The sequence below is a fragment of the Polypterus senegalus genome, chromosome 15, assembly GCF_016835505.1.
Source record: "Polypterus senegalus isolate Bchr_013 chromosome 15, ASM1683550v1, whole genome shotgun sequence".
Classification (NCBI taxonomy): Eukaryota; Metazoa; Chordata; class Cladistia; order Polypteriformes; family Polypteridae; genus Polypterus; species Polypterus senegalus.
This window is the reverse complement of record NC_053168.1, coordinates 51,357,126-51,383,516: the sequence shown is the minus strand read 5'-3', so window position 1 is coordinate 51,383,516 and position 26,391 is coordinate 51,357,126. Positions and strand designations below refer to the sequence as shown.

The 26,391-nt window shown below is 37.3% G+C and overlaps 1 protein-coding gene across 1 annotated transcript in view; it reads right to left on the bottom strand.

Annotated features, from left to right (window-relative positions):
- gsdmea (gasdermin Ea) overlaps nucleotides 1-26,391 on the bottom strand; it is a 53,735-nt gene that overhangs the window by 8,669 nt on the left and 18,675 nt on the right. The window contains exons 2-10 of the mRNA XM_039736550.1: nucleotides 23,109-23,328; nucleotides 22,850-22,866; nucleotides 21,712-21,905; nucleotides 19,369-19,540; nucleotides 10,785-10,905; nucleotides 8,587-8,781; nucleotides 6,296-6,423; nucleotides 4,650-4,851; nucleotides 2,381-2,448 (exon numbers count right to left, since the gene is read on the bottom strand). Of these exons, the coding sequence (XP_039592484.1) occupies nucleotides 2,381-2,448; nucleotides 4,650-4,851; nucleotides 6,296-6,423; nucleotides 8,587-8,781; nucleotides 10,785-10,905; nucleotides 19,369-19,540; nucleotides 21,712-21,905; nucleotides 22,850-22,866; nucleotides 23,109-23,319 (1,308 nt within the window). The 5' untranslated portion in view covers nucleotides 23,320-23,328. The remainder of the gene's footprint in view (nucleotides 1-2,380; nucleotides 2,449-4,649; nucleotides 4,852-6,295; nucleotides 6,424-8,586; nucleotides 8,782-10,784; nucleotides 10,906-19,368; nucleotides 19,541-21,711; nucleotides 21,906-22,849; nucleotides 22,867-23,108; nucleotides 23,329-26,391) is intronic.

Here is a 26,391-nt window from a genome sequence, read left to right as displayed (position 1 = left end):
AATATATAAATAAATCCCACCAGGCACTGATGGATTCCCTGCCATAAAGCATGCTCTCTTTTGATATACTTCACTTTACTGTATTAGTAAGATCTCAGCATATTCTTCTGCTTTTCTCTGCACCTGAACATATAAACTTACTCGGAATTCAGAAATGAGGTCCTCTGCCCAGACAAGGTCCAGCCCAGTGTACACAAATCCAAACTGCCCCATTGCTGACTGTTTCTTGCATTCATGATGGCACCCTAGTTCAACATACAAGGTAGCAGTGCATGTCTGTCTCTTTCCTAAGTTTCCTTCCCTGATTCACCCAAACCATCTGTTAAAACTGTGCACGCTCTTACTAAGCTGGTCACACATTACTACACATGGCTGTGATTCCTAACAGTTTAATGGTGACATCATGTAAGTGAAACTGGAAAGTGCAGTTACAGTAGATTCCAAAAATATCATTTTTCACATTTTGCTATGTTACAGCATTTAAGTTAAATTTTCCTCACATGAAGCAACACTTTGCTTTGTCATTCTGGGGTATTAAAAATTTTTCACAAATGTATTTAAAATAAAATAAAAAAACTGAAATATCACATTCGCACAAGTATTCTAACTCTGTCATAGGTGCCCCCAATTGTCCGTCATTGAGACGTTTCTGCACCTTGTTATTGGAAATTGTTAGGAAAAAGCACCCACTATCTGTAGAGGGTTCTGCAGTCTGTCATATTTATCAAAGCCAAAACCAAGGTACCAGGTCAAAAGAACTGCCTGCAGAGTTTAGACACAGGATTGTTTCAAGGCACAGACCTGGGGAAGCTCACAAAAAATCCTGCAGCATTGAAGGTTCATTGGCCTCCATAGTTTTGAAACAGCAAGTCTGAAACAACTATGACTCTTCCTAGAATTTGCCACCATGCCAAACAACAATTGTGGAAGAAGGGCCATTGTCACGTTGCCACATCCATCACACAAAGAACCACCTGGATTGGGATCTGAGTACAGCCGTGCAGTGGGTGACACCTCGGCACCACACTGAACAGTGTGAGGTTTTTTATAGTGGCTGGAGTGCCAACCCTGCCACCAACCCCTAAGATTCCCTTGCAAGTTGGAGGACCTGCTTGCAGGTCTGGATGTGAGAAACAAGATTCTCTGGTTTAATGAAACCAAGATTAGTGCCATGCCTGGAGGATACCAGGCACTGCTCATCACCTAGGCAATACCATTTCAATAGTGAAGCAGAGTGGTGGTAACATCATGCTGTGGAATTATTTTTCATTGGTAGGGACTGGGAGACAGAAAGGCTTGAGGAAAAGCTGAACGTAGCAAAGTATAGAGATATCCTTAATGAAAACCTGCTCCAGTGTACTATGATCTTCAGACTGGGACACTGACCAGTAGCGCAAAGCAAAGACAACACAGGAGTGGCTTAGAGACAACCCTGTGAACGTTCTTGAGAAGCCCAGATTTTAGCTTGAGAGGATCTTCAGAGACGAATGTCAGAAAGTTTCTAAATCCAGGTGTGTGAAGCTTATCATGTCGGACTCGAGAAGACTTCAGACGGTAATTTCTGACAACGGTGCTACAAATAAGTACTGAGTAGGAGTCTGAATACTTGTGCTAATGTGTTATTTGAGATTTTTAATTTTCATAAATTTGCTACAATTTCAAAAATCCTGTTTTTGCTTTGTCGGTTTGAGATACTGACTGTTGCTTGATGTGGAAAAAAATATAAATGATTTTAGCATGGCGCTACAGGATAACAAAATGTGAAAAATGTGAAGATGTCTGAATACTTTCTGAATGCATTGAAGTTACAGAGCCTTGCAGAACATTTGAAATGGATCACAAATATGACATTTACACGTTTTGTTTCAATCTGTACTTTTATTGAAAGCTAATGTGTTGAAGGGGAAAAAGTTTAAGGATAAGCCTGTCTGAGCCTATTATGTTATGCAAAATTAATTATTGATCAGTATATATCTTTCTTATTTTTTTTTTTCCTAAAAATCTCCAAAAACTGAAATATTTTATTGGCAAATCTGAAGTAAAGCCAAGCACAGACAACTAAGTAGCAGGAAATCACAGAATGTTGTCAGTCTTGGCGGTGGAGCTATGCAGATTTATAACATGTTGTACTTCTAATATTCAACACCACCAGATTTGAAAACTAGAAACTCACCATAATTGCACAGAGCAGTCACTTTACTAGGTAGTCCTAATTACTTAAATTTGCATTTGAACATCTTAAACCATTACTTTATTGTTTATAACGTAGACTCCCACCTAGTCAACAATTAAATCATTAAGTGGCAAGCAGAAGTTCGAAAAGTCATTTTATCGTAGTTCTGTTTAACGTCATACATTCATAGTATATAATATTACTCACCAGTAGGTGTAATGATGGTATGATGTCGTAACAGTTTCCGAGTTCAGCAAGGGCCTCTTCTGTCATTTCTAAAGAAAAGACAATGTCTCTTAGTATCCTGTTTCCTACTCAGGTATTATAATGTATTATTCCCAAAATCAAAAAAACAGGCTTATAATATTTATTTATTTTGTAAAATTGAGGGATTGATTTAATACCTGTAGTTGTATATTGCCTTGTAAGTTCATCTCATAAAAACTGACTTGTATAATGAAATAAATTGGACTATCAATAATACTCTTTGGTATTAGAATCAACTGCTGAATCAATTAAATCACATTCCTTTAGGAAAATCTTAAAACTTCAACAAATGCTACTACTCTGCACTCACATTTGCCACTGCAGTATTTCTATTTCCAGCCCCAAAACATTTTGAAATTTTCAATAAAATGACCTAATTTTTAAAATAAAGACTCTAAAACTAAGTGAAGGATTTCTGAATAGATCATCATCGTCTGACATGAGCTATCAACGGTAGTTGCAGTCATAGAACGGAAACTGAAAAGTGGGACTATGTGGAATATACTGTACGTAGGGCACTTTTTATAAAGTAAAAAATTAATTTGTCACAAAATCAGTATGTAGCTGTGCTACTGGAGAGTGAAAACTTCAACTCCCAGCAGTCCCAAGGAGGCCGGCATGAGATTTAAAAGGAGGCCAGTTATACAGAGAAGGGGGAAGTCTTTTGTTGTTTTGTGTCTTGAGTTGCCTTTCCATTTACTACCTGTGGATTGTTGTTTTGTTCTGGATCATCTCCTGTTTGGGTGTATAGAGTGCCTGGTGTGCTCTTGCTGCATGAGGTCTGCCTTAGGATTTATTGTTGACCTGCGAAGAAAGGAGCACTCGTGATCCCATTACACGTCGTCATCTCATCAGGAAATACCAGTAGGACTGATCTTTACATACTCATACAGCGAGCTGATCTCTGGACTGTCTATCTCCATCATTTCATTCCATCAGTTGCCATTTTTCATGGACTTCATCGTGTTTGACTTTTGTTAGTTGTTTTTTATTGTTGAATTTGTGTTTATTGTGTATCGTCGGAAGGGAACTGGGGGGTTATCGTTGTAGTTTGCGTAATCATATTTAATTTATTATTGTTTAATACATTCTTCTATTTCTGTTTTATTAACAGTTGCATCTTGTCTCGGTGAGGGAGTGTATGTAAGTTGGGCCAGGGCTGGGTGCGTTCCTGGGATCTCCACCGATAAAAGAAATAAATAACCGTCCAAGGCGGTATGAATCGTAGCTGGTTTTAAGTCCGCTACAAGTGTGTATACTGAACATTATATAAAAATAGAACTCATTTGTTTTAGATCAAGCAGAAATGTGACAATTTACATGAAATGTCTTAATTTTGTAATTCACATTAAATGAGACCCTTGACATGTGCCAAAATAAAAAATGAAAAAACAATTAAAAGAGCTGTGGAATGGCAGCCACATTGTAATACCATCAACTAGATTATATATACAGTATATATGAATGAAAATCCATCAAAAAAGGTAACAAGTTAGTATAATCTTCAAGAGACTTCACTTTCTCTTGAAACTAATTGGGCATTTAAGCAATACAGGATATTTTCAAAGAAGAACAGTATAAAGCAATCAGGAAAAAAAAACAAATTATAATATCATTATTTAAGAGTGCTGTACAGTACAGTGGCGTAGGCTATTTGAACTTCGGCATGGAATTGCCTTTTATGATATCAAAAACATCACATGGTTATTTTTGTCTTGACGTGGTTGGCAGTCCAGGCTGACAACCTCAGAAGTTGAATACTTTTGCCAGGAATAGTCATAAGATTCCTGTATTCCAGTTTAATACATTAATAATCATAAGATTCCTGTATTCCAGTTTAATACATTAATAATCATAAGATTCCTGTATTCCAGTTTAATACATTAATAGTCATAAGATTCCTGTATTCCAGTTTAATACATTTGAATTAGACTTCCCCAGGATTTGCTCCTGCCTTGCGCCCTGTGTTGGCTGGGATTGGCTCCAGCAGACCCCCGTGACCCTGTGTTAGGATATAGCGGGTTGGATAATGACTGACTTACTGACTGACTGACTAATTAGACTTCTGCATTAATGTTTCAATATACACTTTCTGTTCTCTGTATAGTTTTGTGTTTCTTCTATTTTTTACTAGCAATGAACAATTGAAAGTGCAATCAATGTGTTAATTGCCATGGTGTCCTCAGTTTCAGTATATCATCCTGGTTACCTTTCAGTGCACTAATAAGCATATGCGAAGCCTTGACAATATCTGGGCATTCCTGGCAGTGTTCAGTTGGTTCCATCTCCTTTCCGTCCATGTAGTGTAATCCTAGGCTTCTTAGTAAGGCTGTAGCACTTTCTCTCTGAGAACTGTACAACTCTTCTAACTCGGACAGGTCTGGCGTTTCCCCTGTGGAAAGCTGGTCCAGCTAGAAAAATAAAACATAAAATACAAAATGTTTCTTATACAACAATTTCACATGAGTCAGCCCTAACTGAATGTCACTACTAAATTGTATTTATTGTGAATATTATAGGACATAACACTGCAGTGTCAAATGTTCACCCCTAAAGGTTTAAACTGTGGTCTTGACACTTTTGCAGTGAATTTTTTCCAATTCAAAATTAGATCCAATCTTGAACCCTTAAGCCCCAACCAACACCAAAGCCAATGTAAAGATATTGACTAGGAAATAAAACAATGTTAATTATTAGGATGGTTAAAATACCATTATTTACATTAAGTCCTATTTAAAAAGAAATCAAGAGGAAACAAAATATTATTGGAGAGCAAACATTATGTAGTTTCATCAAAGACCTAAAATAAAAATTATGTTAAACTACTAAAAGAAGTATAAACTGAGGAAAAGTAAGATCCAGACGCAATCAATATCAAACAGCCGAGTATTTTTTGCTTCGATAGCAATTATATACATACAGCTTGTTTTTTTCCACTTTTCAAATACAGGTTTCCTTGACAGAGGAATTCTGCCTAAGAGCCACATTCTGTTCCTTTTCACAGTTTACTTATTAACTGGCAAGTGAAGCAGATACATGCCAGATGAACAATATTTCAAATTGAATGCCGTTCTGATGTCAGGCCCCAGACCATCTTGCTTAAAGGTGACACATTAACTCAATGTGACATCTTACACAGGAAGAATGTGAAAATGTCAATGAGGTTCAGCCAAGGAAATGTGGTTCTCCTCTAACTGTACTAACAATAAAATACTAAGAAATCTGCTGGAAGTGTTTTGGCACTGTGGACTCTGGATTCCTTTACCATAATTATATAAAAATTATATTTTAAGCTCTTAAAAAGAGAAGAAAAGGTCATTAGCAAACGTTCACACAACTGCTTCACACAACTTGCTTAAAATGAGTTTTCAGTTTCAATATACTTTTAAATGTAAACTTATTTCAACTTATTGAGTAGTAAGGAGGCTGTCTGATGGCTGTAACCTTTTAAAATGTGACTTGATAAAGCACCTTATATATAACAGGTGTTAATGTTAAGCCTCACGCTCATTATCAGTTATGAATTGAGAGCAAGTTGTTTCATATTTAAACTTCTAATTCTTTCTCTATAGTCACCGGACTCTTTCATAACTAAAGCAGCTGCAAAATTCAAGTCATGTAGGACAAAAGGGCAGAGAACACTGACTGTAATTCATTTACCTGACTGCTAAATGTATCCGTTTTGCATAATTATTATAAATGTGTAAAGCATAATACAACAAACGCACCAGCACCCAAGGAGGCAGCATTTGATTTATACTTTTAATTTAGCTTTATTTTTCATTAAGGAAAAATATCTCAGTCTCTGATAACTTATCTTTATTGTGTATGGTATGTCAGAAAATAAGCACTCACCACATTGTCCACAACAGTAATTACATCTTTCTGAAATAAAATTTCCTTTATAAGCTTGAATAATATGTATCTTTTTTCTTCAGGCATTTCTGCAAATGGTTGGAAATGGTGTTTAAATCCATCTAAATCTACAAAAAAAAATCAAGATAATTACTTTTGATTATAAGTTTTTTTTCTAATTCGTTTTAAATATTTAAGGTACTTCATAATGCAACAGTAAATTAATGTGAACGTTTAACCAGATCTCCTAAGAAAGCCATACACATTTTTGAGTTGCCTTGGACAGTTACTGTATAGTTTAATAACACATCATTTTTAATAGAGGTAGCTATGATCTAACTGGGCAATAAAAAAAGAAAGCCTTTGTGTCTGCTTTACCACTGATGTTTATTTTAAATGCCAGAAGTCAAGGATCTATATACTAGACAAAATGTAGGCCAAACAGTACAGAGTTACTGACAAAGAGTTTGACACACCCTAATATTATTTATGAATGTAAACCACAATTCAGCATAAACATCAAGCAAGAAAAGAAATATCTTTTTACGTGGCCTTGTGAACTTTGCTGTAGTTTACAAAATCAAGCAGATGCTTTCCTGGAAATTTAAGCAGGTAAACCAAAACCTAAAGCAACACAGCCATCTCAGTGTGCCTGGATGGCTTGGCAGATGAACAGAAGCAAAGTAGCCACTGATTGGCTGTGTGATTGGCCGTTGCAAGACTAGACAGAGACAAGGAAGATGCTGATGCTGACTAGACAGAGACAAGGAAGATGCTGATTGGCTGTGTGATTTGCCGCTGCAAGACTAGACAGAGACAGGAAGAGGCTGATTGGCAGGACTAACATCGTCGACTGACTTAAATCCTTCGACAGCTCCGGAACCGTAAGTAATTTAAAACGTATCGTCATTTGCTTGGTACGTTGAAATCTATCTTTGGGCAGTTCGGTTTTGGCATGCGTCCTTCTGACATCTATTGGCAAACTGAGTAATGACGGCTGGGTATTAACAACGGTCACTGTTTAAATTTTAGCCATTCTCAGATCAAAAATGACCACGCCAACATAATTATTACTCCGACTCTGATTAGAGTCATAAAATATGGTTTGTTTTGAAAATTTGTTTGCCGAAAAAAATCAAATGAGGTGCACAGAAGAGCTGAGTTCACGTCTCGCAGCCCCATTTAAACAGAAAGCTCTTCATTACATCGGCCGAAAAGGTCTATTTTAAGCACAAATCAGTGCCATGGTAATAAAATCATTTCAAGGACTTGAAAAAACAAATAATTCTCTGCAGAGAAAGTATGGATTTCACAAACGTAGAATTTGTAGCCCGATTCGATAAGGCTCCCAGTCGCTAGTATAATTTATAAAAATTCAAAACATTAAATGGTACTAAATAAACTCCTATCAAATAGAAACGTCAAATATATAGTACTTCTTCAGAGTCTATTAAAGAAAAGAATGTAACAAAAAAAAAAACAAGAGTGTCCAAAACTGCTTGGACTGTCTCGACCTAAATCTAGGCCAAAGTATTGTGTGCTAGTCCCTTCATCACTTTTTTCAAAACTAATTTATTACACCCCAAAAGCTTGTCTACTGATAAACCGGCCATTTAAATTGTGAAGTACAGATCCCAAAATCTGTTTTTTTCAATACAGCCTACAAATCCACCTACATTCACCAAAACAAATACTCCATGCCATGCTGGCACCTCTGCTGCATATGTGAGTAGAATAAACAAAGCAGATAGTAAAATAAAGTGCCCCCAGCATCAAAAGGGAAAAGAAATCACTTTGTAAAAAAATAATTCATTTTTAAATAAAAAAATAAGGACAGTAACAAGACTAGTCTATTAGATCATTCATCAGTCTTACCAAACTTATTTGCTTGAGTTGTTCTCCAACTTTACAGCATGAGAACAGAAATCATTTAAGTGGAAAATGAGTGAATTGAAAGGCTTATAATTAGCACGTTGGATGGAATGAATGCCGTTAAGTGCTTCAGAACCAAGTCTGTTAAAATTGACCTTAAAGGCTTCGTGATTAGTATAAAATTAGTGTTTTTAGCGATGTGAAATACATTTTAGAATACAGATCTACCAGCTTTGTACAAATGCAATAAATGCAAAACAAACTACTGTGCCAGTTTTTAATGTACATCCAAGAATCGCAGTAATTTAATTATTTTCATAAAACATTGCTTATTTTTGTAAACCTTATGAAATACATGATTTTATATATACAGTGCTTTTTGTTAAAATGTAAAAGTGCTTTATTATATAAATGGTTACCTGGTTTCAAAACACTTAGGGGAGCTTCACTTGTTACCTTCTTCTCGTCTGCTGAAGAGAGCTGAAAAGCAGTCGTCTGACACTGCAGTCTTGAAGCATCTACTAACATAACTTGATCTGAAGGCCAGGCCAGGCTTCCACTGCTACTACTGTCAGTTTCAAAGCCCCCCCAGCTGTCAGACAGAACACACAACTCTAAAATGAAAGCAAAACCAAGGTATTGTGTTTGTCTATCCTCTAAAGACACAGTGCCTCTGACCATATATTCAAAATACGTAAATTACACATACTGGATCTGATTTTACTTAAAAGACTAGAAACAATTATATTGTTTTATAGGGCTTTAACAAATAATTGAAATTAAGTATGATAATCAATTCCAGCTCAACAAACCAAACTTGATTCATCACTAAATCCTGATAATGTGTCATAGCTGACAAATGTCACCAGCCGTGGAGTCACACTGGTCGCTACACTAAACCTTGAATCCGAGGCCTACATTCCTGTACGTAAAGGACTCAACATAAAAGCTAGCATTCTTTGAAAAAGCGGCAGTTGGGAGCGGAAGGGCTGAGTACAGACTGGAGAAAGTTGTGTGACTAAAAAAAATGTTATTTAAAATACAGCATGCAGAATATACTATAACGTCTTTCACAGTCAAGGTACTTTATTTCTATTTCCAACTGAGCTAAGCAAATTATTAGGTAGCGGTTTTTACTAGTGGTTAAAAAAGTAAAGATACTGGATTTTGTCATTGGTTTATATTTTTACCAAGAGAAACATTTTGCAGATGAAGTCTGAAATGCACTCATTTCCCACTGTGCTGATGGAGTACATTGCACAACCAGGGGACAGACATACAAGTAACCTCACCAAATGAGCTGAAGGATAAAATACTGTGCATATAATAAAACTGTTGCTCACTGCGGAGATGGTTCTATTACTGAATAGCTACAGGCTTGCATGAAAAATGTTTTAACACATTATGCCCACCAGATTGCTTACGGGTCAAAGCTCTTGAGGAGTTGGATAACACAGATTCAAAGCTGTAGGAATTGGGTGGTAATCAAAATGAAAATCTGCTTAGATTCACCTGGAGTCAGAATTTCTTTATTTCACATACAAACTATTGCGAGACTCCGAAACTACTTTTCCATCCTAACACAGAAGTCACCCCAGACAGATTCACTATTTCTTGTTTCAATCACATTAATTATCTTTTCAATTTCGTTTTGTGTGTAAATAAAGTTCAAAATGTTGTAAGAGCCCTTTCTGGTGCCAAATTTAATGAACATATACATCACTTCTCAACTCCAACCCAGAAGGTTTAAATTCATTTTGTTTCCTTCCCCTTTCTTTCCATTATGAGGCCTTCTACTTCTGATATTATTTTTAATATTTGATTCTTTACCGGTGGTCCTAGCCATTTAAGAGTTACTCTCAGAAGGTTTAAATTTACAAATTCCAATCATAAGCTTGTGTAGTATAATTTTAGACTATTTCAAAGTCAATGTAAACCTCTATGGACATTTATCAGAGTTTGACAAATGACAAATATGTATTGCATTCAAGAATATTTAGTCTTTAAACATTTAAATGAAAGCAAACATTTTAATATTTCGAATACAGTATCTGTCAACTGTTCTTGTTTCTTAATTATGCCTACCTCATGAAGTAAATCCTTACATCTCTAATGAACACCCTGAATTACGGTGGCGTACGCTAACTGAGACTTTTTTCTTTTTGTCGTCGTGGGATTTGTTTTGGTTTCCTCCCTTAAATCAGAAACACACATTTAAGTTTAATTGTCAGTTCCATATTGGCCAGGTATGAGTGGATGTGAGCGTCTGCAAGAGTGAGTTTTTTGATGCACTGATGTACTCATCCAGCTTTGATCTCAAGAGACTGGGCAGACTCTTAGTCTACGTGATCCTAAAATAAAAAAATGGACGTCTCATATTGGAACGAAAACGAGCAAAGATTTGGAAGGAGGGAATGAATTATTTGAGTAGCAAACACAATTCAAATATAACTAACAGTAGGATTACAAACTTACAATTTTAAAATCACTTTTAATATAGTTCTAAAAAGATTTTCAAGAAATACAAATGGAATCATAATGGGGGGAAAAGCTTAATTCAATTATAGGCCAGGAAACCCTTTATTCATGCTGCCAAAGATCCCAACGTTTGACTTACCATACTCCCCGTTGACCATTATATGAAGTTCTATTACACTGTAAGCCACGACGGTGCTGGGTGGTATTTCAAGCTGTACACTGCTGTCTTTTAGAATGTTGCTGCCGTCATTGACACACACCTGCAAGAGCAAACCGCGATTAGTACGACAGCAGTCACACACAGTGCCGTAGTCTGGATCTGTGCTCAAGTGCATGCATTATATGCTACAGTTGTAATGATAGAATCTAGAACAGAAATAGTTTGTACGTGAGAGTTCATGGGCATACACAATTCATCATTTTCAAAACTTTTCTTTCTATTTATTTGGAAAGTCACATGAATTAACATTAATTTAAATTAAAAAAATACACTTAAAAGTGTTTTTCAGTATCTTTATATATAATATGCTACCGTGGCTCTCCGTGGATTTTAAATCACCTGTAGCTCGCAAACCGTTTGACCTATGGACCTGAAATTTGGTACACATATACTGCATGACGTCTACTGTCCGCTTTCAGGGTGATGATTGACCTCCAAGGTTATTACTCTTTTTATTTTTTTTTTATTTTATTATGGAATCAGATCTTGGCAGCAGTCAGCACGGTGGCTGTGCGGCACATGCGTACAGGCACCATTTTCATTCCCTACCACCTTCTCCATCACTTCCTTTACCTCTTCATATTTTAAATTATTCTTGAGGCATATTGAAGACTTAAGTGCCAGCTTGAGTGAAAAATGAAAGAAAACGTACTAAGTAATTGCAACACAAACACTGACTTAATCAGTTTTAACACGAAAAGATGCCAACGAAAGAAGAGAAGAAGCGGGGTTGAGAAAGGAAGAGTTCTCAGGGAGCAGCGAGCGCATCAACCTCTGAGCAAACAAATGCTAAACGTACAGAGAAAGAGGATGAAAACTAGGAATGCTCAAGTCAAGTGTATTCACTGCATGTTATCGTGCTGTGCACCGTTACTGGTATAATATATTCAAAAGGCTGCATTTTTATAGCTTACATTTATCCATCCATCCATTTTCCAACCCGCTGAATCCGAACACAGGGTCACGGGGGTCTGCTGGAGCCAATCCCAGCCAACACAGGGCACAAGGCAGGAACCAATCCTGGGCAGGGTGCCAACCCACCGCAGGACACACACAAAAACACCCACACACCAAGCACACACTAGGGCCAATTTAGAATCGCCAATCCACCGAACCTGCATGTCTTTGGATTGTGGGAGGAAACCCACGCAGACACGGGGAGAACATGCAAACTCCACGCAGGGAGGACCCGGGAAGCGAACAGCTTACATTTATGATACCAAATATATCAAAATGAAAGCAAACAATAAAAGTATATTTTATCATTATTACAGTGGGATGCAAAAGTTTGGGCAACCTTGTTAATAGTCATTATTTTCCTGTATAAATCGTTGGTTGTTACAATAAAAAATGTCAGTTAAATATATCATATAGGAGACACACACAGTGATATTTGAGAAGTGAAATGAAGTTTATTGGATTTATAGAAAGTGTGCAATAATTGTTCAAACAAAATCAGGCAGGTGCATAAATTTGGGCACCACAAAAAAGAAATGAAATCAATATTTAGTAGATCCGCCTTTTGCAGAAATTACAGCCTCTAAACGCTTCCTGTAGGTTCCAATGAGAGTCTGGATTGTGGTTGAAGGTATTTTGGACCATTCCTCTTTACAAAACATCTCTAGTTCATTCAGGTTTGATGGCTTCCGAGCATGGACAGCTCTCTTTAACTCACACCACAGATTTTCAATTATATTCAGGTCTGGGGACTGAGATGGCCATTCAGAACGTTGTACTTGTTCCTCTGCATGAATGCCTTAGTGGATTTTGAGCAGTGTTTGGTCGTTGTCTTGTTGAAAGATCCAGCCCGCGCAGCTTCAGCTTTGTCACTGATTCCTGGACATTGGTCTCCAGAATCTGCTGATACTGAGTGGAATCCATGCGTCCCTCAACTTTGACAAGATTCCCAGTCCCTGCACTGGCCACACAGCCCCACAGCATGATGGAACCACCACCATATTTTACTGTAGGTAGCAGGTGTTTTTCTTGGAATGCTGTGTTCTTTTTCCTCCATGCATAACGCCCTTGTTATGCCCAAATAACTCAATTTTAGTTTCATCAGTCCACAGCACCTTATTCCAAAATGAAGCTGGCTTGTCCAAATGTGCTTGAGCATACCTCAAGCGGCTCTGTTTGTGCTGTGGGCGGAGAAAAGGCTTCCTCTGCATCACTCTCGCATACAGCATCTCCTTGTGTAAAGTGCGCCAAATGGTTGAACGATGCACAGTGACTCCATCTGCTGCAAGATGATGTTGTAGGTCTTTGGTGCTGGTCTGTGGGTTGACTCTGACTGTTCTCACCATTCGTCGCTTCTGTCTATCCGAAATCTTTCTTGGTCTGCCACTTCGAGCCTTAACTTGAACTGAGCCTGTGGTCTTCCATTTCCTCAATATGTTCCTAACTGTGGAAACAGACAGCTTAAATCTCTGGGACAGCTTTCTGTATCCTTCCCTAAACCATGATGGTGAACAATCTTTGTCTTCAGGTCATTTGAGAGTTGTTTTGTGACCCCCATGTTGCTACTCTTCAGAGAAAATTAAAGGAGGAGGGAAACTTACAATTGACCCCCTTAAAAACTCTTTCTCATTATAGGATTCACCTGTGTATGTAGGTCAGGGGTCACTGAGCTTACCAAGCCAATTTGAGTTCCAATAATTAGTTCTAAAAGTTTTGGAATCAATAAAATGACAACGGTGCCCAAATTTATGCACCTGCCTGATTTTGTTTGAACAATTATTGCACACTTTCTGTAAATCCAATAAACTTCATTTCACTTCTCAAATATCACTGTGTGTGTCTCCTATATGATATATTTAACTGACATTTTTTTATCGTAACAACCAACGATTTGTACAGGAAAATAATGACTATTAACAAGGTTGCCCAAACTTTTGCATCCCAGTGTATATGTGTGTTGCTTATTACATAAAACATATACATCATTATTGGAAAAACAAATCCATGTACTATAGATTAAATCAACTTTAAAAAGTGAAACTGGAATATGAATTAAGGTGAAAGATTGCATCCATCCATTTCCTAACCCGCTGAATCCGAATACAGGGTCACGGGGGTCTGCTGGAGCCAATCCCAGCCAACACAGGGCACAAGGCAGGAACCAATCCCAGGCAGGGTGCCAACCCACCACAGGACACACACACACACACACCAAGCGCACACTAGGGCCAATTTTAGAATCACCAATCCACCTAACCTGCATGTCTTTGGACTGTGGGAGGAAACCGGAGCGCCCGTAGAAAACCCACACAGACACGGGGAGAACATGCAAACTCCACGCAGCAAACCCGGGTCTCCTTACTGCGAGGCAGCAGCACTACCACTGCGCCACCGTGCAGCTATTAACAATAGTCTTGCACTGTAATCACGAATATGCTAACAATTCTTTGTGTGAACAAAGATTTTATGGATATGAAAACACAAGGGCATCTTTAGCATATAGCTGATCATATGCAAATCACAGGCAAGCAGATTAACTTCAAAAGGTAAAGCAGGATAAACTAAACATTAATAATGGCATATGGTGTTGGTCAGAGGCCTTAAAGAGAAGTGTCTGCGTACTTTAACCCAGACAGATACAAGTCAGAGTAAAGTGCCTTTGTTGTAATAGTAATCTTATGGCATACTTTGAAGGATAAGTTCAATACAGTTGCATCTCATAGACAATATTTTATTTATTCAGCACAGTTAGAAACACCTAATAAGCGTGACTCCACGATGTTCATGTATTATAAAAAGATTTTCTCCAACAGAAAGCTTTTGCTAAAATTGGAAAATAAAAGAAGAGGTTTGCCTGGGCCAGGAAGCACCGCAAGTCTCAATGTACTCTGAATTGAAAACTTTGAACAAATAAGCAATTGGAAACACGGGTACTGCACAGTTGTTAAGCTATGCTATCGAAGCCACTGCCTTGTGAAGTGCCTGCCATGCAAGCTACTGACTCTCTGAAAATGATCTTCTGTTTCTGTAGTGGCCTGGCATCTGGCAGATGTGCTCCTGTCAGAGTTGGCTTTCTTTACAAGTTCTGTAAGGACAATACCTACACATTTAAGGGTTATAATGGTCTGTCTGCCTTCTTTTGCTATCTGTCATGTTCTTGTCATGATGATAGCAATGTATAGTGCAGTTCTGCACAAACAATGCTTCAGAGGGTGTAGCAGCACCGTTTGTTCTAATACTTCTTTTAAACAGACAGATGGCTGCTAAGTAGTAACCAAAAGTTGAGACACTTGGAGGAACTGATTGCATCTACCCTAAAGGCCTATATAACTTCCATTGCTGCAGGAAAGCTGTACATTATGAACCCACAGATTATTCCCTTTTTGTAAAACTCTGAAAATTACACTAAATGTTGAGTTTTTGGAAGCCTAAACTTTTGACCACATATTTCAGGTTATTCACTGGATTCAAACTGCTTAAATGGAAAATGGAGTTTACATATACACTTAAAAATTACAAAGAAGCTTTATTTTATGTAGTATATTTCTATAGTGAATGTTATCTCTACAAACCTTTATACAATTGCAAGCTTGCATTTGTTACAAATGGTATACATGCATGTTAAGAGATTGCCTAAGGATACCCCATGAGCCAGAGTAGAAAACTGAACCGTCTGGTTTGATATTTAAATTCCAGCCCCTTAACTATCACGCTGCACTGCCTACATTAAATTACATTTATATGCTTACTTAATTTTCAGAGTCACAGGGAACCAGAGCAAATGTGTCAAAATAATACAATTCAAATTAATGTCTTAAAATAAGATCACTGGGTTTTGTGAGTTAAAATCCCCGGAGATGAATTGGCTTCACTGATAAGGAAAGAACTGGCTCCTTCTAAGCTCCGATGCAATAATAGATGAATTTTGTTCAAACATTGGGTTGATTGAATTAATGGAAATTAAATAAATTCCAGGGCGGCGCAGTGGTAGCGCTGCTGCCTCGCAGTGAGGAGACCTGGGTTCGCTTCCCGGGTCCTCCCTGCGTGGAGTTTGCACGTTGTCTGCGTGGGTTTTCTCACACAGTCCAAAGACATATGTAGGTTAGGTGGATTGGCAATTCTAAATTGGCCCAAGTGTGTGCTTGGTTTGTGGGTGTCCTACGGGGGGTTGGCACCCTGCCCGGGATTGGTTCCTGCCTTGTGCCCTGTGTTGGCTGGGATTGGCTCCAGCAGACCCCCGTGACCCTGTATTCGGATTCAGCGGGTTAGACACTGGATGAATAATGTGTTGAACAGTGGCTCCTTACAGTTTTCCACTGCTGTGATCAAAGCAAGAACTGTATTTTGTTCACATAGTTGCCATTTTTAGCCTTCTATGACTCCTTGAGACTATGTGTCTGTTCTTTCATTTCTAATGTGTTCAGGCTTTAATGTTTTAGTAATTACTAGTTCCTGATATGCCACATTTGTGTCATTGTGTGTACAGTACTATTTATTTAAATGATGTCATTTATATTTTGATATAAAGTGACATTTGTGACCCTGAAATAGAGTAAATGGGACAGATAAAAAAATAGAAGGATGGGTCCAGAAAAATAGGACGACTGGCTGAAATGTCTTCTAGGATACATTTGATTCTATTTGAGTGCAGCAGCTACGATTTATGGTTCATTATAAAATGAACGTTTGTGTTTTGTTGTCTTTTTGAACATTTCTATACCCTGGCGGAGTGCCTGTCCCAAAGCCCTTTGTTTGTCACTACTTTCATCAGACGTGCCCCTAAAGGCTCTTTTTTCATTACACCAGTGCAGGTTCCTCTCCTGACCAGCACCACGCTGAGGGAAAGTGGCGAAAGAGTCCTTTATTCACTCAAAATACATTTTTAGGAATCCCAGGATCTATGTGTATTGCAATTTTGCAATTTTACCTACTTAATGACTAACCCTCATAAATCTATCATGACACTATCTGTCTGATCCCTCAATAAAAATATTTATTTAGGATTATTACTTTAAGTAATACAAACAGCAGTAGTGTATATACTGTAATCATACTTTATTAGTTTACAATACCTAACTGAACTTAATAGCACTGACATAATAGGGCAATTTCCAGATATAATTCACTTGATATTGTATATCTTTCTGTGTATGCATGCAATAAAATTTGTACTAAAAATGCTAGACTTGTGTACTCTAGGAATCTCCAGCAAGGCATTAAACAGCTAAAACAGTTAATAAAAAGCAGAATATCCTCAATAGTGAAGCACTAAACAACAAATGCTAAACATCAACTGAAATGAACTTACAACTGCTGGTTTAAATACATCTGGACATGCAAAAATACATATGCAAATCTCCCAAGAAAGCATGGGCATAAATTATTTTCTTTAAAGGAAAAAATGCTGTTCTCTTGGCATTAGGCAGACATTAGAAGGTCGGCTCAGGTTGGACGGTTGGGAGACAAAGTTATGGAGGCGAGATTGCGTTGGTTTGGACATGTGCAGAGGAGAGATGCTGGGTATATTGGGAGAAGGGTGCTAAGGATAGAGCTTCCAGGGAAGAGGAGAAGAGGAAGGACTAAGTGAAGCTTTATGGATGTGGTTAGAGAGGACATGCAGATGATGGGTGTAACAGAACAAGATGCAGAGGACAGAAAGATATGGAAGCAGATGATCTGCTGTGGCAACCCCTAACAAGAGCAGCTGAAAGGAGAAGAAGAAGAAGAAGAAGTCATCATGTGAAATCATTGTTCGTACTGGTGTTCTTTGTTTGTAATTATGGGCGGAGTTTTGGCTCTGAGGCCAAAGATCTGCGCTGGTATCTGGAAGGTTGCTGGTTCGAATCTCAGTTACTGCCAAAAGAGATCCTACTCTGGTGGGCCCTTGAGCAACACTCTTAACCTGCACTTGCTCCAGGGGTACTGTACAATAGCTGACCCTGTGCTCTGAACCCCAAGGGTATGTGAAAACTAACAAATTTCTAATACACGAAACTGTATAGGGCAAAATAAAGAACAAAAAACAGGTAATATTAATTAGACTGTGCAATGAAATGACACAATAAAATAAAAGTTTTCAATTTATTCTCATTATACTTTGCACTACAATGAAAAAAAATGTTACTCCCACTTGTAATATGCAGCAATAATAAGAAAATAGTAGAATGATACAGCAAACACAAATTATAAAACAGAGTAATAACAATTAAAAAGTAAACAGTCATTACACGTTAAAAGTCAATCAGTCAGTCATTATCCAACCCGCTATATCCGAACACAGGGTCACGAGGGTCTGCTGGAGCCAATCCCAGCCAGCACAGGGTGTAAGGTAAGAACAAACTCCGGGCAGGGCGCCAGCCCACCGCAGGGCACACACACACCCGGGACAATTTAGGATCACGGATGCACCTAACCTGCATGTCTTTGGACTGTGGGAGGAAACCCACGCAGACACGGGGAGAACATGCAAACTCCACGCAGGGAGGACCCGGGAAGCGAACCCGGGTCTCCTAACTGCAAGGCAGCAGCTCCCCACGTTAAAAGTAAATAAAGAAATATCAGATATAAAACGTACATCATGTATCAGAAAGACAAAGTAACAGTAAGATAGTAAAGTTGAATTTCTATTTCCGACTGTTTGGTATTTGCATAAATAAATGGTCTTTGGGTAAAAGCTGTTGGTCAGTTTTGTGCTACAGCATTAAATACGATAATAAAGTTTGCAGGGGAGCGAAGGAACAGATTGTTGTATGAAGTATGCCATGATGGAGAATGCTATCTTTAGGCATTTCTTGTCATAATGCTCTGTATGGGTGGAAGCCTGGTCACAGTTATGAACTGGACATTTTAAACACCCTTTGTAGATCTTTGTCTGCATAAGTGCGGTAGCCACGCCAGTCTGTAGTGTCTGTCAGTAGGCACTTGTAGAAGCTGAGTAAGGATCCAGTCAGACAGACTGACTCTCTCTCTTTAACCTTTTTCAGAGCTGTCATAACAAGATACGAGTTGTTGAGGGACCAGGACTGATCCTCGGTTATGTTAACCCAACTTACTCCTTCTACAGGACCAGCTTCATGTCCATAAGCTCCTGACTCTATTAATTTATTACTGCTGTTTAAAAAAAAATCTAAGTGGCTTACCAAAGGCTTTTTTTTTTTAAATACCTTTTAAAATACTCAACAAAAGTTATAAAGTTTTTAAAAGTATTATAAAAAAAAGTAATTAGCAAATGTAGCTAGTGCTATATATTTTATCAGTAATGTAATCTAAGGGAACTATTTAAACCCATTGCAACGTGTTCAAACGGAGACATTAAAGAGCACAGACTCCTGTTTCACAATCATCAATTTCCAGAAATGGGTGGCGAACACCAACCACCCGTTTTGAAGCTGTGTTTGAAACAGATAAAGAAGTACAGATGGCCACCAAGAAGTACACATTATCATCTCTGACCAAAAAGCAAAAAAAAGTTGTTCAAAATTGAGAAGGACTCCCCAGAAATGTACTCTGAATTTTTCAAAACCAATTGCATGCAACTTCTGCTTACCTCTATCCTCTTTTCTTTCCAGCCCAAAATCCCTGCAAATGTCTTTGTTGCTTTCACTTCTTCAGTTATGGAGCACATTTGAGTAGTAAAAATCTTCTCCTTTACAACACAAAACACTTCATTTTTTTTTTCTTGGGTTTTTCGGACAGCGAAATGTGCCATATTTAGAATCCTATAAAAATATGTACTTTAAATAATGAAACAATATCTGTGTTTTCAACACAGATATCTAACAAATATATAGATTGGTTACATAACATTATTAAGGTGATTAACTCACAAACAAACAACAGGAAAACACAACACTAATATGTTATATGGGTGCTACGCACATGATAGTAACAAACAATTGCCTTGAATTTTCATTACAAATATGAACAGCATTAGAGCAAAATAACACACACACTGTAAAAAGATATCGGGCTTAATAGCAATATAAACGGCAAGACAGCAAGAAGCAACACTGGCTTTCGTGTGTAAAAGGGTGGAGACAGGCAGACGCTAGGGAGTGTCCAGCGGGACTCGAGGGTGTTACAGCTTGATATGCGGACACGACAGAAAAGACGTGGGGTTAGGATGGTCGTTCCACTCTACTTAGTAGCAGAAGAGGCCCCTTAAAGGAACAGGTGAGGACCTACTGCAGGGGGTGGTAGAACTTGTACCACAAAGTTTGTTAAACGGTTTAACTACACAATAGGACGTGGGGACATAGAGAGACCTGGGACCACCATAGGGAGCTCTAGGGGGTAAGCCAGATCGGTATCTGTAAACTTGTAAGTGGTTCTGGAAATTGCCCTCGAAGCGGCCTCAGGCGGGGCATACAGCCAAGCCAAAGCTACAGACCATTTGAGGCCGGGCTCAGGAGGTGAACTGGCAAGTTGGGCAAATACTCCAACTGAAAGTGGGAGGGTGCCACCAGAGGAAGGATGGAAAGAAAGAATGTTTGGAAGGAGAGCAGAAGACCTGTTTGGTGCTTGTGGTGTGAAGTCTTAAATAATGGAAAACGTCCCGGCCATCTGCACTGAGTATGTAGGGACTTGGAACCTCAAAAACTGCAATACTGCATTATAAATGTCATCTTATTTATGACTTGTGTAACTGTTGTTACAAGATGTGGTTTCAGCATCCAAGAAGTGCTCCCCCTCCAGGTATTTTATACACTATTGTCCCTACAGTTTATAGAAAATTGTGCAACTAACAAAAACATACAGAAAAATCGCAAATATATGGAGTCAGGGTAAAACTGTCAGCCACCTTCAAGCTAGCAAAAAGTCAGAAATGCGTCAACAACAAATGCTGTTTAGAACAGTGGTGTGCTGAAGTGCATCGCTAAACATACATAGGAAGCATTGGACTTTGAAAAGGACTGACTAGAATAGAAGAAGACCCCACAGCATTGTGAACTAAGAAAAGGAAGATGAATCTATGGTGGGCAATCAATCACCTAAACTGAACAAACAAAGAGTGGAAAAAAGACTGACTAGTCCGAAGAACCTCCGTTTGTATTTCGTATGATCAGGAGGTTTGCACTATGAATGTGTGCCGTAAACATTTGCAGGGAGTGAGTGATGCTAAAATCAAGGCAGCATGGACCGAAATCCCTAAAGAATGTTTCTGGACCTTGTTGAATCAAAGCCTTGCAGAATTTAGACTGTTATGGAGGCAAATGGGAGTCAAAACCAGTACTAAACTGGCCGATAACTGTACATTCAATAATATACTGTATATACATTCATACATTATGAATTTGCTTAGCCTATTAATGACTCACTGACAACCACAGATTATCCTGGTTGCATCTGGACATTATGCAGTATATGGAATTAATGGTGAATAAGATGGCCTCCTGACAGATATAAGCACACTAAGTCAAGCCTGGACATTCAATATACAGCATCAAACAAAAATGTAAATATGTCTATGGTCAGGAAGAATGAACTGCAAATTTAAGTTTTATAATCTTTTATTTTGAATTTACAAAAAAGAATATGTATTTATCTGGAAACTAATATGAAAGCAATTTAGACATTGTGACACAGAAGGTTCAGAACACAGCCTATCATAAAATTTAACATAAAAGCATGTTCAGTAAACCCAAAATAAGACTTAGCATTTCTATTCTCAATGCACACATGTGTATAAACTTTCAGTTCAACATGGGACTATAAAGAAATGATGTTAACTCAAATAGTGTTCTATTTTCTAAAGCTTATATGTTTTACATTACCTATAGCACATATTCTTAGGTAAAGCATCTAAATAATTAATGTACATTTAACTCTAAGGATCTAAATATTCCATAGACATTCAACTAGAGTATATATTTATAAAAAGACACATCACCTTCCCTTGGAGTGTTTAAGCAAATGGTGAACATCTAGTTCTTGTTTTTTCAAATTCCCAAAAGATGACTGTAGTTTTGAAGAACCTTTCCCCTCAAGCTTAAGGTTCATATTTCCTACCCCTGTTCCTATCTTTCCACTAATGGTGCCTTCAAAAGTGCCTTCATACTTAAGGAAAATCGGATTCCGCTGTAACTAAAAAATAAAGTAGTGCTGTAGTTAGTCATCGATTTTACATTGGCTGTTTTCTTCATACAATAGGTATCAAAAGTCTAAACATCGTTCTTCAAATATCAGGTGTTTTCATGTAAAGACCAGCTTCAAGATAAATCATATTAGGCCTTGATATCACGTTTAACCAGAAGCATTTAAGTTAAGAAAACAAACAGATGATTTTAAGGAAAAAAATTAAATATTTTAAAAAACGAGACTCTGGTTTGCATACCCTCAAATTCTGGGCGTTGTAACCCTATGACTAACTCGAACTAATCATACTCCAAATCATGTATGAAAGTCGTTTTTCTTCACCTGACATCAAGTGTTCAATATGATCCAGTGAGGCAGGGACCTGACAGCATTACTTATACTATCTATCTATCTATCTATCTATCTATCTATCTATCTATCTATCTATCTATCTATCTATCTATCTATCTATCTATCTATCTATAATTAGGAGACTGACCCATATACATTTTTGAGAGCATTACTGTAGTCAAGAAATGCATGATTGTGAGTTAAATTAGGGTTCTCCCCAACTAATGTCAAATGTATTTTATGGAGAGTTGACTTTAACTCATAATCTGCAAATCTCATTAAAAGGTCTCATTCTTAGTGTTTTCAACGATTATCTATGGTGCAGTCTTTTAAAATATTCACTTTTATCTTTATTGTAGCTACATTGTATAATTCCTGCAACAGATATTGAGGGAAGCTATTAAACTTTTAAGTCCAGAGTCAGCTCTGTTTGCAAGACTTTTGTTCAGAATCTTTTTTTTGCAATAAAATGTATCTAAATTTAAATCATACAATTGAACAATTTGGTTCCACTTTAGAGATTAAATATTCTAAAACATGTAGCTTTACCTAAATCTATGTTAATAATATGGACATTTTTACATTTGTAGTAGATCTAGGACTAAAGTATATTCAATTGCTAAAACAAAATAAATGAAAAATTGAAAAAAAATACAAAATGAAAACATTGTTATGTCTTTTTGTAGCTGCAAACACTATTTTTTTGTTATGTGTTCTAAGACCGGGTTATGTCAATGATAACACCGTATTCTGTCGAGTCTTAATAGTACACACTGCTTGCTGATTTGTAACAAGGTTTAAATATGATGACGCCACAGGCAGTAGAAACACTTGTTTTTGTGCAGAACAGAAGAGTCATACCTGGAATGATTGTAGGCTCTCCGTGTAGTATTTCATTTAGACTAAATGATAAAGGAATGTATCTTGGCTTCTGCCAAAACCAAAACCTCTTCTTTTTGATGACAAGAGATGCTGGTTGAATTTTATCTGAATCATTCAGGCGAGAAACAGGAATGAGGTCTCCATCAGAATCAATCTGCTTCACAAAGTTGCTAGTGGCTTTGGCAAACATTCTTGAATGCTGAAAAAAGAAACCAAATGACAAACATTAAGGTTAGTTCAAGATAAATAAAATGCCATTAGATGTGAGTTTTGTTATTTTTTGTTTACAAGCAGTTGATATCTCTTGAGCACTATACGTCTGATATAAAAACATGGACTTCCACCAGGTTCAGTTCATGGTCTAATTTTATTTCATGTTTTCCTAAAGATAGCACAGTGGCACTGTAGTTAATGTTACTGCATGATGGCTCTGGGGACCTGTCAGTAAATAGTTTTCTCTCCTCATTTAAATACAAGTTTTATTCCTTTACTTGAAGTATGCACGGTTATGTCACATGACTGGCATCTCATTCAGGATTGGTTTGTCTTGTCTCTCATTATGCTAAAGTATGCTATGGAAGTTATAATGGAAAAACAATGTTCAGAAAATGGAAGGATGATGGGTATTTTGTTTTCCTTGTATCTTCAGTTTGTTCAATTTGTTCAATTAAGAAAAAAAGAATGAACTTAAAAGTCAGCCTTCTGGCCTAAAAAGCTGCATATTGTTTAATTTATGTTTTCTTGCTTGGTGACTTATTACTTTAACACATCAGAGCACATTTTATAATCATAAGATGTTAATTATTCTATAATTCTTTGGACATATAAAATGACTATTATGGGTGAAATGATCAACAAACAGGTAACGTATGCCCTATCAGTGTCAGTATTTTTAATAACAACTAGGGGGCTCTGCCCCCTGCTCGCTTCACTCGCCAACCCCGATGCAGGCACTACATGCCAGCCTCTTTGTGGCTTTGCTGCTTGCATATGGGGAAATGGATGTACAATTTAAACAGATTGCTATTTTCATGGGAATTGTTTCATATGCATAAAAGAACTATTTTACATTACAGCGAGTAATTAACCATAGTAAAAATAGTAAAATATAATAAACTGAAAGAAAATTGTTTTATGTTGTGTTAGAGGTATTCGTTGCATTATATGTTTTCATTCTGTTTGGCTTTGAAATTAACACGCGAATACTTATTAAGCTTACACTTTTACTGTAAAATTTCAGTAAAAACAATATTTGGAATTAACTTTTTTTCAATATTGCAATAATTTTGATTCCATGTTTGAAGTTACAGCATGACAGTGCAACGTATAACTGGCCATGAGTGAATATCGTTTCTTTCTCTCTAATAAATAAACCGACTTTTTCAAATATTTATCCCTGTGGTTTGTTAATTGTCATCGCAAAAGCTATTCTAACGAGAAACTGTAAATGTTTAATATGAATGGCATATCAAGATCTCCTTTTGGTGTCTCATGTTATCTGTGGAAGATGTACTACATTACCTTTCTTGTCGCCTGTTAAAATTTTACATGCTATAACATTACGATACACCCTTCTTTCAACAGTAATTCGGCCAGTGGAAGACTGGACGGTGTTAACAGTTGTAGATATTCTATGGGATATTGTAAGTTGATTTTTTTCATCTTCTGCACCATCAGCACCAGCTGTTTCAGCAAAGTCTATTTGCATTTAACCAATTTGCGAGGTAACCAATCGACAATTTTCACGTTAATTTGTTTGACTTCATCGTTTCTTGGTGCTAGGATTGCCCATGTGCTCATTTCTTCTGTTGATAACTCTTCGGGATGAAATTCTTCAATAAGATTTGGACATAATAAGACTTCTTTTATTGGAAACTTAAAGTCACGAAAACGTAAAAATTTATAAGAACTGAGAGTGCAGGATCTGTGTCTGACAAAAGCATTCACACGTATGAGGGGACTGTGGGCATGGGCCGAGAAGAAGGCGGGACTTGTAAAAATCTCTTGCCGATAGTCTCGTCTCAAGATTTTCTTTCATAATAGAGAGATTAGTTTGTACATAGCTGACTTTTAATAGGTACAGAGTTGGCTGTGTACTTATCATTTATCATCAAACGTTTGGTAAGCAACTTTCCATTTATATCTATCGTTCACTACTTTTCTCTGTCTCTTCTTGGTGTCCTTTGGGCAAATAACCTTTCTTGGGATGAGCAATTGACAGGTGAAATGCCATAATCATAAAGCACCATGAGCATGCTGTTTTGCTTATGACAAATAAATGCTAAGGATTCGTGGCTTTTAATTTTTAGCTGCTCATTCTAGTGAAAAATAAGTCTGTTGGACAAAGTCAAGGGATTACTATAAAGTAATTTGAAGTGTAAGAGTTATTACAATGATTATCACAGAATGCCAGTTCATTACAGCACAGATGTGCTCACTTGACCATTCAAACGTACCCGACTGATATAATGACTTAAATAAGATCTGTGTCTTAGAAGGATTTACATTTTAGGGGAAAAAACAAAGCAAATGCCCAGAAATTATGTAAAGGCATAATATTTTTCAAATTTGGATTTAACCTTGGAACCAAAAACTGTGTATGAGCAATTTTGATTGACACGCTCCAGTAAACAAAAAAGCCACATAATTAATATTATTAAACATCTGAATGTCTACCTTCTATTCTTATATTCCATACATACTGTATATTTTAAATTATAAGAACAGTTTACGACAAATAAATAATGCACCATTATTATTCTACCTTGAGAAATGTCTACTTTTAGGAAACATTTCCTTTAGTTTAAATGATTTTATGATATGTTAAAGATGAGCCATTTTCAGTACAATTCTGTGGTCTACAAAATCACACAATACATAAAATGATATAGTCTTCTCACAACACCCTGAATGGTGTTTTTTTCATTCACTTGGTGCTCTGTTGAACTCTGACTATATGAGTACTATTATTTAGCTAGCTACATTACTGGTCTTCAGGTACATTTAAAAATATTATTTGTTGTCTCCTGCCTTATGTGTTTCATCGGTATTTGTCCTACACCTTTTTTTAATGTCCTTGTGTGTCTCAGCCTGTCTTGACCACTGCTTCTTCTCTCGCTCTTGTTCCCGTAAAGCCTGCTCCTCGACTATATCATTTTGAAGCACACTGCTCACTCCCTGTCTGTTTTTTGACTAGCACTACTGGTAGATGGGCCCCACTTCCCACTGTGAAAATATTGTTTGAATTTTTGTTAATACTTCC